This window comes from Aphelocoma coerulescens, chromosome 34 (genome assembly GCF_041296385.1).
Source record: "Aphelocoma coerulescens isolate FSJ_1873_10779 chromosome 34, UR_Acoe_1.0, whole genome shotgun sequence".
In the NCBI taxonomy this organism is placed as follows: Eukaryota; Metazoa; Chordata; class Aves; order Passeriformes; family Corvidae; genus Aphelocoma; species Aphelocoma coerulescens.
The window spans coordinates 171166-183599 of NC_091045.1; the positions used below are offsets into that span (position 1 = coordinate 171166).

Consider the following 12434-nt stretch of genomic DNA (forward strand, 5'->3'; position numbering starts at 1 on the left):
GTGTTTATTCCCGGATTTCTGGGTTTGGGGCAGTCGGGATCCATCCGGCTCCGTGTCCCGATGCCCATTCCCGGTGTTTATTCCCAGATTTCTGCGCTCAGGGCAGTCGGGATCCATCCGGCTCCGTGTCCCGATGCCCATTCCCGGTGTTTATTCCCGGATTTCTGGGCTCAGGGCAGTCGGGATCCATCCGGCTCCGTGTCCCGATCCCCATTCCCGGTGTTTATTCCCGGATTTCTGGGCTCGGGGCAGTCGGGATCCATCCGGCTCCGTGTCCCGATCCCCATTCCCGGTGTTTATTCCCAGATTTCTGCGCTCAGGGCAGTCAGGATCCATCCGGCTCCGTGTCCCGATCCCCATTCCCGGTGTTTATTCCCGGATTTCTGGGTTCGGGGCAGTCGGGATCCATCCGGCTCCGTGTCCCGATCCCCATTCCCGGTGTTTATTCCCAGATTTCTGCGCTCAGGGCAGTCGGGATCCATCCGGCTCCGTGTCCCGATGCCCATTCCCGGTGTTTATTCCCGGATTTCTGGGTTCGGGGCCGGTTGGGATCCATCCGGCTCCGTGTCCCGATCCCCATTCCCGGTGTTTATTCCCGGATTTCTGGGCTCAGGGCAGTCGGGATCCATCCGGCTCCGTGTCCCGATGCCCATTCCCGGTGTTTATTCCCGGATTTCTGGGCTCAGGGCAGTCGGGATCCATCCGGCTCCGTGTCCCGATCCCCATTCCCGGTGTTTATTCCCAGATTTCTGCGCTCAGGGCAGTCGGGATCCATCCGGCTCCGTGTCCCGATGCCCATTCCCGGTGTTTATTCCCGGATTTCTGGGTTCGGGGCAGTCGGGATCCATCCGGCTCCGTGTCCCAATCCCCATTCCCGGTGTTTATTCCCGGATTTCTGGGTTCGGGGCAGTCGGGATCCATCCGGCTCCGTGTCCCGATGCCCATTCCCGGTGTTTCTTCCCGGATTTCTGGGTTCGGGGCCGGTTGGGCTCCATCCGGCTCCGTGTCCCGATGCCCATTCCCGGTGTTTATTCCCGGATTTCTGGGTTCGGGGCCGGTTGGGCTCCATCCGGCTCCGTGTCCCGATGCCCATTCCCGGTGTTTATTCCCGGATTTCTGGGCTCAGGGCAGTCGGGATCCATCCGGCTCCGTGTCCCGATCCCCATTCCCGGTGTTTATTCCCGGATTTCTGGGTTTGGGGCAGTCGGGATCCATCCGGCTCCGTGTCCCGATCCCCATTCCCGGTGTTTATTCCCGGATTTCTGGGCTCAGGGCAGTCGGGATCCATCCGGCTCCGTGTCCCGATGCCCATTCCCGGTGTTTATTCCCAGATTTCTGGGCTCAGGGCAGTCGGGATCCATCCGGCTCCGTGTCCCGATGCCCATTCCCGGTGTTTATTCCCAGATTTCTGGGCTCAGGGCAGTCGGGATCCATCCGGCTCCGTGTCCCGATGCCCATTCCCGGTGTTTATTCCCGGATTTCTGGGTTTGGGGCAGTCGGGCTCCATCCGGCTCCGTGTCCCGATGCCCATTCCCGGTGTTTATTCCCGGATTTCTGGGTTCGGGGCCGGTTGGGCTCCATCCGGCTCCGTGTCCCGATGCCCATTCCCGGTGTTTATTCCCGGATTTCTGGGCTCAGGGCAGTCGGGATCCATCCGGCTCCGTGTCCCGATGCCCATTCCCGGTGTTTATTCCCGGATTTCTGGGTTCGGGGCCGGTTGGGCTCCATCCGGCTCCGTGTCCCAATCCCCATTCCCGGTGTTTATTCCCAGATTTCTGGGCTCAGGGCAGTTGGGCTCCATCCGGCTCCGTGTCCCAATCCCCATTCCCGGTGTTTATTCCCGGATTTCTGGGTTCGGGGCCGGTTGGGCTCCATCCGGCTCCGTGTCCCGATGCCCATTCCCGGTGTTTATTCCCGGATTTCTGGGTTCGGGGCCGGTTGGGCTCCATCCGGCTCCGTGTCCCGATGCCCATTCCCGGTGTTTATTCCCGGATTTCTGGGTTCGGGGCCGGTTGGGCTCCATCCGGCTCCGTGTCCCGATCCCCATTCCCGGTGTTTATTCCCGGATTTCTGGGTTCGGGGCAGTTGGGATCCATCCAGCTCCGTGTCCCGATCCCCATTCCCGGTGTTTATTCCCGGATTTCTGGGTTCGGGGCAGTTGGGATCCATCCAGCTCCGTGTCCCGATGCCCATTCCCGGTTTTTTTTCCCAGACGAGCTGCCTGCAGTACCTGGATGCCCGGAACACTCCGCTCCTGGATCACTCGGCTCCGTTCGTGGCGCGGGCGCTCCGGATCAGCAGCAGCCTCGTGGTTCTGCACCTGGAAAACACCTCCCTCTCCGGGAGACCCCTCATGCTCCTGGGTCAGATTCCCGGGATTTCCGCCCGGATCGGGAATGCTGGGGCAGGGCTGGGAGTTGGGAGTGAGATTCCCGGGATTCCTGCCCGGAGCGGGGGCTGGGAATTGGTGGAGAAAAGTTGGGAATGAAGCAGGGAGGGGGGGAAAGGAGAGGAGAGGGAAAGGCCTGGGAATTCCAAATGGGAATTCCAAATGGGGGTTTCAGCTGGGAATTCCAGCTGGGAATTCCAGCCAGGAGTTCTGGTTGGGAATTCCAGCCGGGGGTTCTGGTTGGGAATTCCAGCCGGGGGTTCCGGTTGGGAATTCCTCCCTTTTCATGCTCCTGGGTCAGATTCCCGGGATTTCCACCCGGATCGGGAATGCGGGGCAGGGCTGGGAGTTGGGAGTGAGATTCCCGGGATTCCTGCCCGGAGCGGGGGCTGGGAATGAAGGGGTTAAAGGGGGTTGGGATGGGGGGGGGGGGCGGAAAGGAGGGGGCGGAGAGGGAAAGGCCCGGGAATTCCCACCTTCCCATCCCCCATTCCCGCTTTCCCGTCCTGCATTCCCACGTTCCCATGCCCATTCCCCCTTTCCCATTCCCACTCCCCCTTTCCCATTCCCATTCCCCCTTTTCCCCCTTTCCCGTGCCCATTCCCTCATTCCCATTCCCCCTTTTTCCCCTTTCCTGTGCCCATCCCCCATTCCCCCTTTCCCGTGCCCATTCCCCCATTCCCATCCCCTCTTTTCCCCCTTTTCCCATTCCCATTCCCGTCCCCATTCCCCCCTTTCCTGTCCCATTCCCATTCCCACGTTCCCGTGCCCATTCCCACATTCCCCCTTTTCCCCCTTTCCCATGCCCCCATTCCCCCATTCCCACTCCCCCATTCCCCCTTTTCCCACGTTCCCGTGTTCCCATTCCCACGTTCCCGTGTTCCCATTCCCACGTTCCTGTGCCCATTCCCCCATTCCCATTTCCCCCATTCCCCCATTCCCATCCCCCATCCCCACCCCTCCTTTTCCCCCTTTTCCCATGCCCCCATTCCCACATTCCCATTCCCCCTTTTTCCCCTTTTCCCCCTTTCCCGTGCCCATTCCCCCATTCCCCCTTTTCCCATGCCCCCATTCCCCCATTCCCATTTCTCCCATTCCCCCATTCCCATCCCCCATTCCCATCCCCCCCTTTTCCCCCTTTTCCCATGCCCCCATTCCCCCATTCCCCCATTCCCATTTCCCCCATTCCCACTTCTCCGATTTCCCCATTCCCATTCCCCCTTTTCCCCCATCCCCACCCCCCCATTCCCCCCTTTTCCCGTGCCCCCATTCCCCCATTCCCATTTCCCCCATTCCCCCATTCCCCCATTCCCATTCCCCCTTTTCCCCCATCCCCACCCCCCCATTCCCCCCTTTTCCCGTGCCCCCATTCCCCCATTCCCATTTCCCCCATTCCCCCATTCCCCCATCCCATTCCCCCTTTTCCCCCATCCCCACCCCCCCATTCCCCCCTTTTCCCGTGCCCCCATTCCCCCATTCCCATTTCCCCCATTCCCCCATTCCCATTCCCCCTTTTCCCCCATCCCCGCCCCCCCATTCCCCCCTTTTCCCGTGCCCCCATTCCCCCATTCCCATTTCCCCCATTCCCCCATTCCCCCATTCCCATTCCCCCTTTTCCCCCATCCCCACCCCCCCATCCCCCTCTTTTCCCATGCCCCCATTCCCCCATTCCCATTTCCCCCATTCCCCCTTTCCCATTCCCCCTTTTCCCCCATCCCCACCCCCCATTCCCCCCTTTTCCCGTGCCCCCATTCCCCCATTCCCATTTCCCCCATTCCCCCATTCCCATTCCCCCTTTCCCCCCATCCCCACCCCCCCATTCCCCCCTTTTCCCGTGCCCCCATTCCCCCATTCCCATTTCCCCCATTCCCCCATCCCATTCCCCCTTTTCCCCCATCCCCACCCCCCCATCCCCCCCTTTTCCCATGCCCCCATTCCCCCATTCCCATTTCCCCCATTCCCCCATTCCCCCATCCCATTCCCCCTTTTCCCCCATCCCCACCCCCCCATTCCCCCCTTTTCCCATGCCCCCATTCCCCCATTCCCCCATTCCCATTTCCCCCATTCCCCCATTCCCATTCCCCCTTTTCCCCCATCCCCACCCCCCCATCCCCCCTTTTCCCGTGCCCCCATTCCCATTTCCCCCATTCCCCCATTCCCCCATTCCCATTCCCCCTTTTCCCCCATCCCCACCCCCCCATTCCCCCCTTTTCCCATGCCCCCATTCCCCCATTCCCCCATTCCCATTCCCCCTTTTCCCCCATCCCCACCCCCCATTCCCCCCTTTTCCCGTGCCCCCATTCCCCCATTCCCCCATTCCCATTCCCCCTTTTCCCCCATCCCCACCCCCCCATTCCCCCCTTTTCCCGTGCCCCCATTCCCCCATTCCCCCATTCCCATTCCCCCTTTTCCCCCATCCCCACCCCCCCATCCCCCCCTTTTCCCGTGCCCCCATTCCCCGTTCCCATTTCCCCCGTTCCCCCATTCCCATTCCCCCTTTTCCCCCATCCCCACCCCCCATTCCCCCCTTTTCCCGTGCCCCCATTCCCCCATTCCTTCATTCCCATTTCCCCCTTTTCCCCCCTTTCCCATTCCCATTTCCCCCACCCCCCCCATCCCCCCCTTTTCCCATGCCCCCATTCCCCCATTCCCATTTCCCCCATTCCCCCATTCCCATTCCCCCTTTTCCCCCATCCCCACCCCCCCCCATCCCCCCCTTTTCCCGTGCCCCCATTCCCCCATTCCCATTTCCCCCATTCCCCCATTCCCATTTCCCCCTTTTCCCCCATCCCCATCCCCACCCCCCTTTTCCCCATCCCCCCCTTTTCCCGTGCCCCCATTCCCACATTCCGGTGCCGTTCCGGCGGCGCAGCCACGGCGCTGAAGATGAACGTGACGCTGCGCGAGCTCTACCTGGCCGACAACAAACTCAACGGGCTCCAGGACTCGGCGCAGCTCGGGAACCTCCTCAAGTTCAACGGCTCCATCCAGATCCTGGACCTGCGCAACAACCACATCCTGGATTCCGGTGGGAGCCGGCCCGGGAGCGGCCTCCGGGCTGGGAGCGGGCGGGGGTGGGGGTTGGGATGGGATTGGAAAGGGTCCGGGGATGGGGGTTGGGAGGGGTTCGGGATGGGGGTTGGGAGGGGTTCAGGGTGGGATTGGAAAGGGTCTGGAGTGGGATTGGGATGGTTTGGAATGGTGGGAATGGGATTGGGATGGGATTGGAGTGGTGGGGATGGGATTGGGATGGGATTGGAGTGGTGGGAATGGGATTGGGATGGGTTCAGGGTGGGATTGGGATGGTTTGGAATGGTGGGGATGGCAGCGGGAGTGGTGGGAATGGGATTGGGATGGGTTCAGGGTGGGATTGGGATGGTTTGGAATGGTGGGAATGGGATTGGGATGGGATTGGAGTGGTGGGGATGGCAGCGGGAGTGGTGGGAATGGGATTGGGATGGGTTCAGGGTGGGATTGGGATGGTTTGGAATGGTGGGAATGGGATTGGGATGGGATTGGAGTGGTGGGGATGGGATTGGGATGGGATTGGAGTGGTGGGGATGGCAGCGGGAGTGGTGGGAATGGGATTGGGATGGGTTCAGGGTGGGATTGGGATGGTTTGGAATGGTGGGGATGGCAGCGGGAGTGGTGGGAATGGGGTTGGGATGGGATTGGGGTGGGATTGGAAAGGGTCTGGAATGGGGTTGGGAGGGGTTTGGGGTGGGATTGGAGTGGTGGAAATGGGATTGGGATGGGATTGGGATGGGATTGGAAAGGGTCTGGGATGGGGGTTGGGATGGGTTTGGGATGGGATTGGGATGGGTTCAGGATGGGATTGGAGTGGTGGGAATGGGATTGGGATGCGTTTGGGATGGGATTGGAAAGGGTCTGGAGTGGGATTGGGATGGTTTGGAATGGTGGGAATGGGATTGGAATGGGTTTGGGGTGGGATTGGAAAGGGTCTGGAGTGGGATTGGGATGGTTTGGAATGGTGGAGATGGCAGCAGGAGTGGTGGGAATGGGATTGGGATGGGTTTGGGATGGGATTGGGATGGGATTGGAAAGGGTCTGGAGTGGGATTGGGATGGTTTGGAATGGTGGGAATGGGATTGGGATGGGATTGGAGTGGTGGGGATGGCAGTGGGATGGGATTGGAGTGGTGGGGATGGGATTGGGATGGGATTGGAGTGGTGGGGATGGCAGCGGGAGTGGTGGGAATGGGATTGGGATGGGTTCAGGGTGGGATTGGGATGGTTTGGAATGGTGGGGATGGCAGCGGGAGTGGTGGGAATGGGATTGGGATGGGTTCAGGGTGGGATTGGGATGGTTTGGAATGGTGGGAATGGGATTGGGATGGGATTGGAGTGGTGGGGATGGGATTGGGATGGGATTGGAGTGGTGGGGATGGCAGCGGGAGTGGTGGGAATGGGATTGGGATGGGTTCAGGGTGGGATTGGGATGGTTTGGAATGGTGGGGATGGCAGCGGGAGTGGTGGGAATGGGATTGGGATGGGATTGGGGTGGGATTGGAAAGGGTCTGGAATGGGGTTGGGAGGGGTTTGGGGTGGGATTGGAGTGGTGGAAATGGGATTGGGATGGGATTGGGATGGGATTGGAAAGGGTCTGGAATGGGGTTGGAAGGGGTTCGGGATGGGATTGGGATGGGTTTGGGGTGGGATTGGAGTGGTGGAAATGGGATTGGGATGGGTTTGGGATGGGATTGGAAAGGGTCTGGAGTGGGATTGGGATGGTTTGGAATGGTGGGAATGGGATTGGGATGGGATTGGAGTGGTGGGGATGGCAGTGGGAGTGGTGGGAATGGGATTGGGATGGGTTTGGAGTGGGATTGGGATGGTTTGGAATGGTGGGAATGGGTCTGGGATGGGATTGGAGTGGTGGGAATGGGATTGGGATGGGATTGGGATGGTGGGAAGGGGTTGGGAATGGTGGGAACGGCTCTGGAATGCCGGGAACACCCAAACCATGGGAGAACCTCGGCCGACACCATCGGCTCTGGGCTCATTCCCGGCCTTTCCCAGGCCTGGCCTAACCCTGACCTTTCCTAGACCTGGCCTTTTCCTGGCCTGGCCTAACCCCGGCCTTTCCTAACCCCGGCCTAACCCTGGCCTGGCCTAACCCCGGCCTTTCCTAGGCCTGGCCTTTCCCAAGCCTGGCCTAACTCTGGCCTTTCCCCATTCTGGCCTAACCCTGGCCTGGCCTAACCCTGGCCTTTCCTAATCCTGGCCTAACCCTGGCCTGGCCTAACCCCAGCCTTTCCCTGTCCTGGCCTAACCTCGGCCTTTCCTAGGCCTAACCCCGGCCTTTCCCCATCCTGGCCTAACCCTGGCCTGGCCTAACCCTGGCCTTTCCTAATCCTGGCCTAACCCCAACCTGGCCTAACCCCAACCTTTCCCCGTCCTGGCCTAACCCCGGCCTTTCCTAATCCTGGCCTAAGCGCGGCCTTTGCCGCTTGCTAGGCCTGGCCTAACCCCGACCTTTCCCCTTTCCCAATCCTGGCCTAACCCCGGCCTTTCCCTGGCCTGGCCTAACCCTGTCCTGGCCTAACCCCGGCCTTTCCCTGGCCTGGCCTAACCCTGTCCTGGCCTAACGCCGGCCTTTCCCAATCCTGGCCTAAGCGCGGCCTTTGCCGTTTGCTAGGCCTGGCCTACCTGTGCGAGGGGCTGCGGGAGCAGCGCCGGGGGCTGGTGACGCTCGTGCTCTGGAACAACCAGCTCAGCCACGCCGGGATGGCCTTCCTGGGCATGACCCTGGTGAGCCCTTCCCGAATTCCCGGCATTCCCGGAATTCCCGGCATTCCCGGGATTCCGCGGCTCCCGGCAGCCAGCCCGGCTCTGACGGGGGGGGGGATGGGAACGTTGGGATGGGTTCGGTCGCCGGAATGCCGGGGGATTGCCGGGATTTCTGTGGGATTTCCATGGGTTTCCCGTTAGTTTTCCATGGATTTTCCATGATTTCCGTTGGTTTTCCATGATTTCTGTTGGTTTCCCATGATTTCCGTGCATTTTCCATGATTTCCGTGGATTTTCCATGATTTCCGTTGGTTTTCCGTGATTTCTGTGGACTTCCATTGGTTTTCCATTGGTTTCCCATGGATTTCCTTTGGTTTTCCTTTGGTTTTCCATGGATTTTCCGAGGATTTTCCATGATTTCCGTGGATTTTCCATGATTTCCGTGGGTTTTCCATGATTTCCGTGGACTTCCATTGGTTTTCCATTGGTTTCCCATGGATTTCCTTTGGTTTTCCATGGATTTTCCGTGGATTTTCCATGATTTCCATTGGTTTTCCATGATTTCCGTCGACTTCCATTGGTTTTCCATTGGTTTCCCATGGATTTCCTTTGGTTTTCCATGGATTTTCCATGGATTTTCTGTGGATTTCCATTTGTTTTCCATTGGTTTTCCATGGATTTCCTTTGGTTTTCCATGGATTTCCATGGATTTTCCATGGGTTTTCCTTTGGTTTTCCATTGGTTTTAATGGCTTTTCCCGGGATTTCCCTGGATTCCCATGGGTTTTCCCAGGATTCCCGTGGCATTTCCCAGGATTCCCATGGGTTTTCCCAGGATTTCCCTGGATTCCCATGGTTTCCCCTGGGTTTTCCCTGGATTCCCATGGGTTTTCCCAAGATTTCCCTGGATTCCCATGGTTTTCCCTGGGTTCCCCTGCCTTTTCCCGGGATTCCCGTGGCATTTCCTGGGATTTCCCTGGGTTTTCCCAGGATTTCCCTGGATTCCCATGGGTTTTCCCAAGATTTCCCTGGGTTCCCATGGTTTTCCCTGGGATTCCCGTGGCATTTCCCAGGATTCCCAGGGGTTTTCCCAGGATTTCCCTGGATTCCCATGGTTTCCCCTGGGTTTTCCCAGGATTCCCATGGGTTTTCCCGGGATTCCCATGGGTTTTCCCAGGATTTCCCTGGATTCCCATGGTTTTCCCTGGGATTCCCGTGGGTTTTCCCAAGATTTCCCTGGATTCCCAGGATTTCCCTGGGTTCCCATGGTTTTCCCTGGGATTCCCGTGGCATTTCCCTGGATTCCCATGGTTTTCCCTGGGTTCCCGTGGCATTTCCCAGGATTCCCGTGGCATTTCCTGGGATTTCCCTGGGTTTTCCCAGGATTTCCCTGGATTCCCATGGGTTTTCCCAAAATTTCCCTGGATTCGCATGGTTTTCCCTGGGGTTCCCGTGGCATTTCCCGGGATTCCCGTGGCGTTTCCGTGTCCGCAGCCGCACACGCAGAGCCTGGAGACGCTGAACCTGGGCCACAACCCCATCGGCAACGAGGGCGTGCGGAACCTGAAGAACGGATTGATGCAGGGGGGAGGGGAAAGGGGGATGGGGTTGGGGAAGTTGGGAGGGGGTTGGGAAAAGGGGGAGGGGTTAGGAAAGGGGGATGGGGTTGGGAAAAGGGGGATGGGGTTGAGGAAAGGGGGATGGGATTGGGGAAGTTGGGAAAGTTGGGAAAGGGGGATGGGATTGGGAAAAGGGGGAGGGGTTGGGAAAGGGGGCAGGGGGTTGGGAAAAGGGGGATGGGATTGGGGAAGTTGGGATGGGGTTGGGAAAGGAGGGAGGGGTTGGGAAAAGGGGGGGATGGGGTTGGGGAAGGGGGGAGGGGTTGGGAAAGGGGGGAGGGATTGGGAAAGGGGGGAGGGATTGGGAAAGGGGGATGGGGTTGGGAAAGTTGGGAGGGAGTTGGGAAAATTGGGATGGGATTGGGAAAGGAGGGAGGGGTTGAGAAAGGGGGGAGGGATTGGGAAGAGGGGGATGGGATTGGAAAAGGGGGATGGGGTTGGGAAAGTTGGGATGGGATTGGGAAAGGGGGGGGCTGGGAAATGGGGGAGGGGTTGGGAAAAGGGGGATGGGGTTGGGAATGTTGGGAGGGGATTGGGAAAGGGGGGAGGGGTTGGGAAAGGGGGAAGAGGTTGGGAAAGGGGGGAGGGATTGGGAAAGTTGGGATCGGTTGGGAAAGTTGGGATGGGATCGAGACAGTTGGTTTGAGCTTTTGGAGCTGGTGTAGATTCCTGATTTTCCCCGATTTTCCCCGATTTTCCCCTTCCAACCCCCCCAAACGGAGCCTCTGGAGTCAATTCCCGATTGCCCTGATTCCCCCAATTCCCGGATTCCCTGGATTTCCCTGATTTCCCCCAATTTTCCCCGATTTCCCCCAATTCCCGGTTTTCCTCCATTTCCCTGATTTCCCTGATTTTCCCCCAATTCCCCAATCCCCCCCAATCCCCGGATCCTCCCCAACCCCCCCAGTTTCTGGATTTCTCCCCAATTTCCCCGATTTCCCTGATTTCCCAGATTTCCTGGATTCTTCCCAATTCCTCGATTTCCCCACAATTCCCTGATTTCCCAGATCTCCCCCCCAACTCCCCAATCCCCCCCGATTCCCGACGAGTTCCCCAATTCCCAGATTCCCCCCAATCCCGCCAATTCCCAGACGAGTTCCCTGATTCCCAGATTCCCCCCAATCCCGCCAATTCCCAGACGAGTTCCCTGATTCCCAGATTCCCCCCAATCCCGCCAATTCCTGGATGAGATCCCCAATTCCCAGATTCCCCCCAATCCCCCCAATTCCCAGACGAGTCCCCCAATTCCCAGATTCCCCCCAATCCCGCCAATTCCCCGACGAGACCCCCAATTCCCAGATTTCTCCCCAATCCCCCCAATTCCCAGACGAGACCCCCAATTCCCAGATTTCTCCCCGATTCCCCGACAAGACCCCCAATTCCCAGATTCCCCCCAATCCCCCCAATTCCCGGACAAGATCCCGAATTCCCTGCTTTCTCCCCAATTCCCGGATGAGACACCACAATTCCCAGGTTGCTCCCTGATTCCCGGACGAGACTCCCAATTCCCAGATTCCCCCAAGCCCCCCAATTCCCGGACGAGACCCCCAATTCCCAGATTCCCCCCAAGCCGCCCAATTCCCGGATGAGTCTCCCAATTCCCAGATTCCCCCAATCCCCCCAATTCCCGGACGAGATCCCCAATTCCCAGATTCCCCCAATCCCCCCAATTCCCAGACGAGACCCCCAATTCCCAGATTCCCCCAAGCCCCCCAATTCCCGGACGAGACCCCCCAATTCCCAGATTCCCCCCAGTCTCCCCAATTCCCGGATGAGACCCCCAAGTCCCAGATTCCCCCAATCCCCCCAATTCCCAGACGAGAGCCCCAATTCCCAGATTCCCCCCAGTCTCCCCAATTCCCGGATGACACCCCCAATTCCCAGATTCCCCCAATCCCCCCAATTCCCAGACGAGACCCCCAATTCCCAGATTCCCCCAGTCTCCCCAATTCCCGGATGACACCCCCAATTCCCAGATTCCCTCAATCCCCCCAATTCCCGGATGAGATCCCCAATTCCCAGATTCTCCCCCATCCCCCAATTCCCGGATGACACCCCCAATTCCCAGATTCCCCCAATCCCCCCAATTCCCAGACGGGACCCCCAATTCCCAGATTTCCCCCCAGTCCACCCAATTCCCAGATTTTCCCCCAACCCCCCCCGATTCCCCGACGAGACCCCCAATTCCCAGCTTCCCCCCCAACCCCCCCCCGATTCCCGGACGAGACCCCGCAATTCCCGGCCTTCTCCGCAGGCGCCGTGGCCGTGGCCGAGTTCGTGGCCGAGAGCGCGCGGCTGCTGCGCCTGGACCTGCGCGAGAACGACGTCAAGACGGGCGGGCTGATGGCGCTGTCGCTCGCGCTGCGCGTCAACCGCTCCCTGCTGCGCCTCGACCTCGACCGCGAGCCCAAGAAGGAGGCGGTGCGTGCCCGGAGTTCCCGGAATTCCCCGGAATCCCCGGGATTCCCCGCCGTTTCCCTCAAGTTCCCGGGGTTCCGGAGGGGTTTCTCCCGTTTCTCGACGCTCCCGAGGGGGTTTTCGGGGTGGGGGAGAGGCGGGGATGGGTCAGGGTGGGCTGCGGGCGTGGTGAGGAAGGGGAGAATTCCTGAAATTCCAAGGATTCCATGGAATTCCCGGGATTTCCCGGGGTTTCCCTAAAATTCTTGGGATTCCTGAG

General features: G+C 59.6%; 1 protein-coding gene across 1 annotated transcript in view; it reads left to right on the forward strand.

The window, feature by feature from the left end:
- The window catches only part of PPP1R37 (protein phosphatase 1 regulatory subunit 37), a 32006-nt gene that overhangs the window by 14073 nt on the left and 5499 nt on the right, over positions 1–12434 (forward strand). Inside the window, exons 6-11 of the mRNA XM_068998361.1 lie at positions 2213–2363; positions 5262–5417; positions 8048–8160; positions 9633–9754; positions 11176–11192; positions 12009–12178. Coding sequence (XP_068854462.1) covers positions 2213–2363; positions 5262–5417; positions 8048–8160; positions 9633–9754; positions 11176–11192; positions 12009–12178 — 729 coding nt within the window. The remainder of the gene's footprint in view (positions 1–2212; positions 2364–5261; positions 5418–8047; positions 8161–9632; positions 9755–11175; positions 11193–12008; positions 12179–12434) is intronic.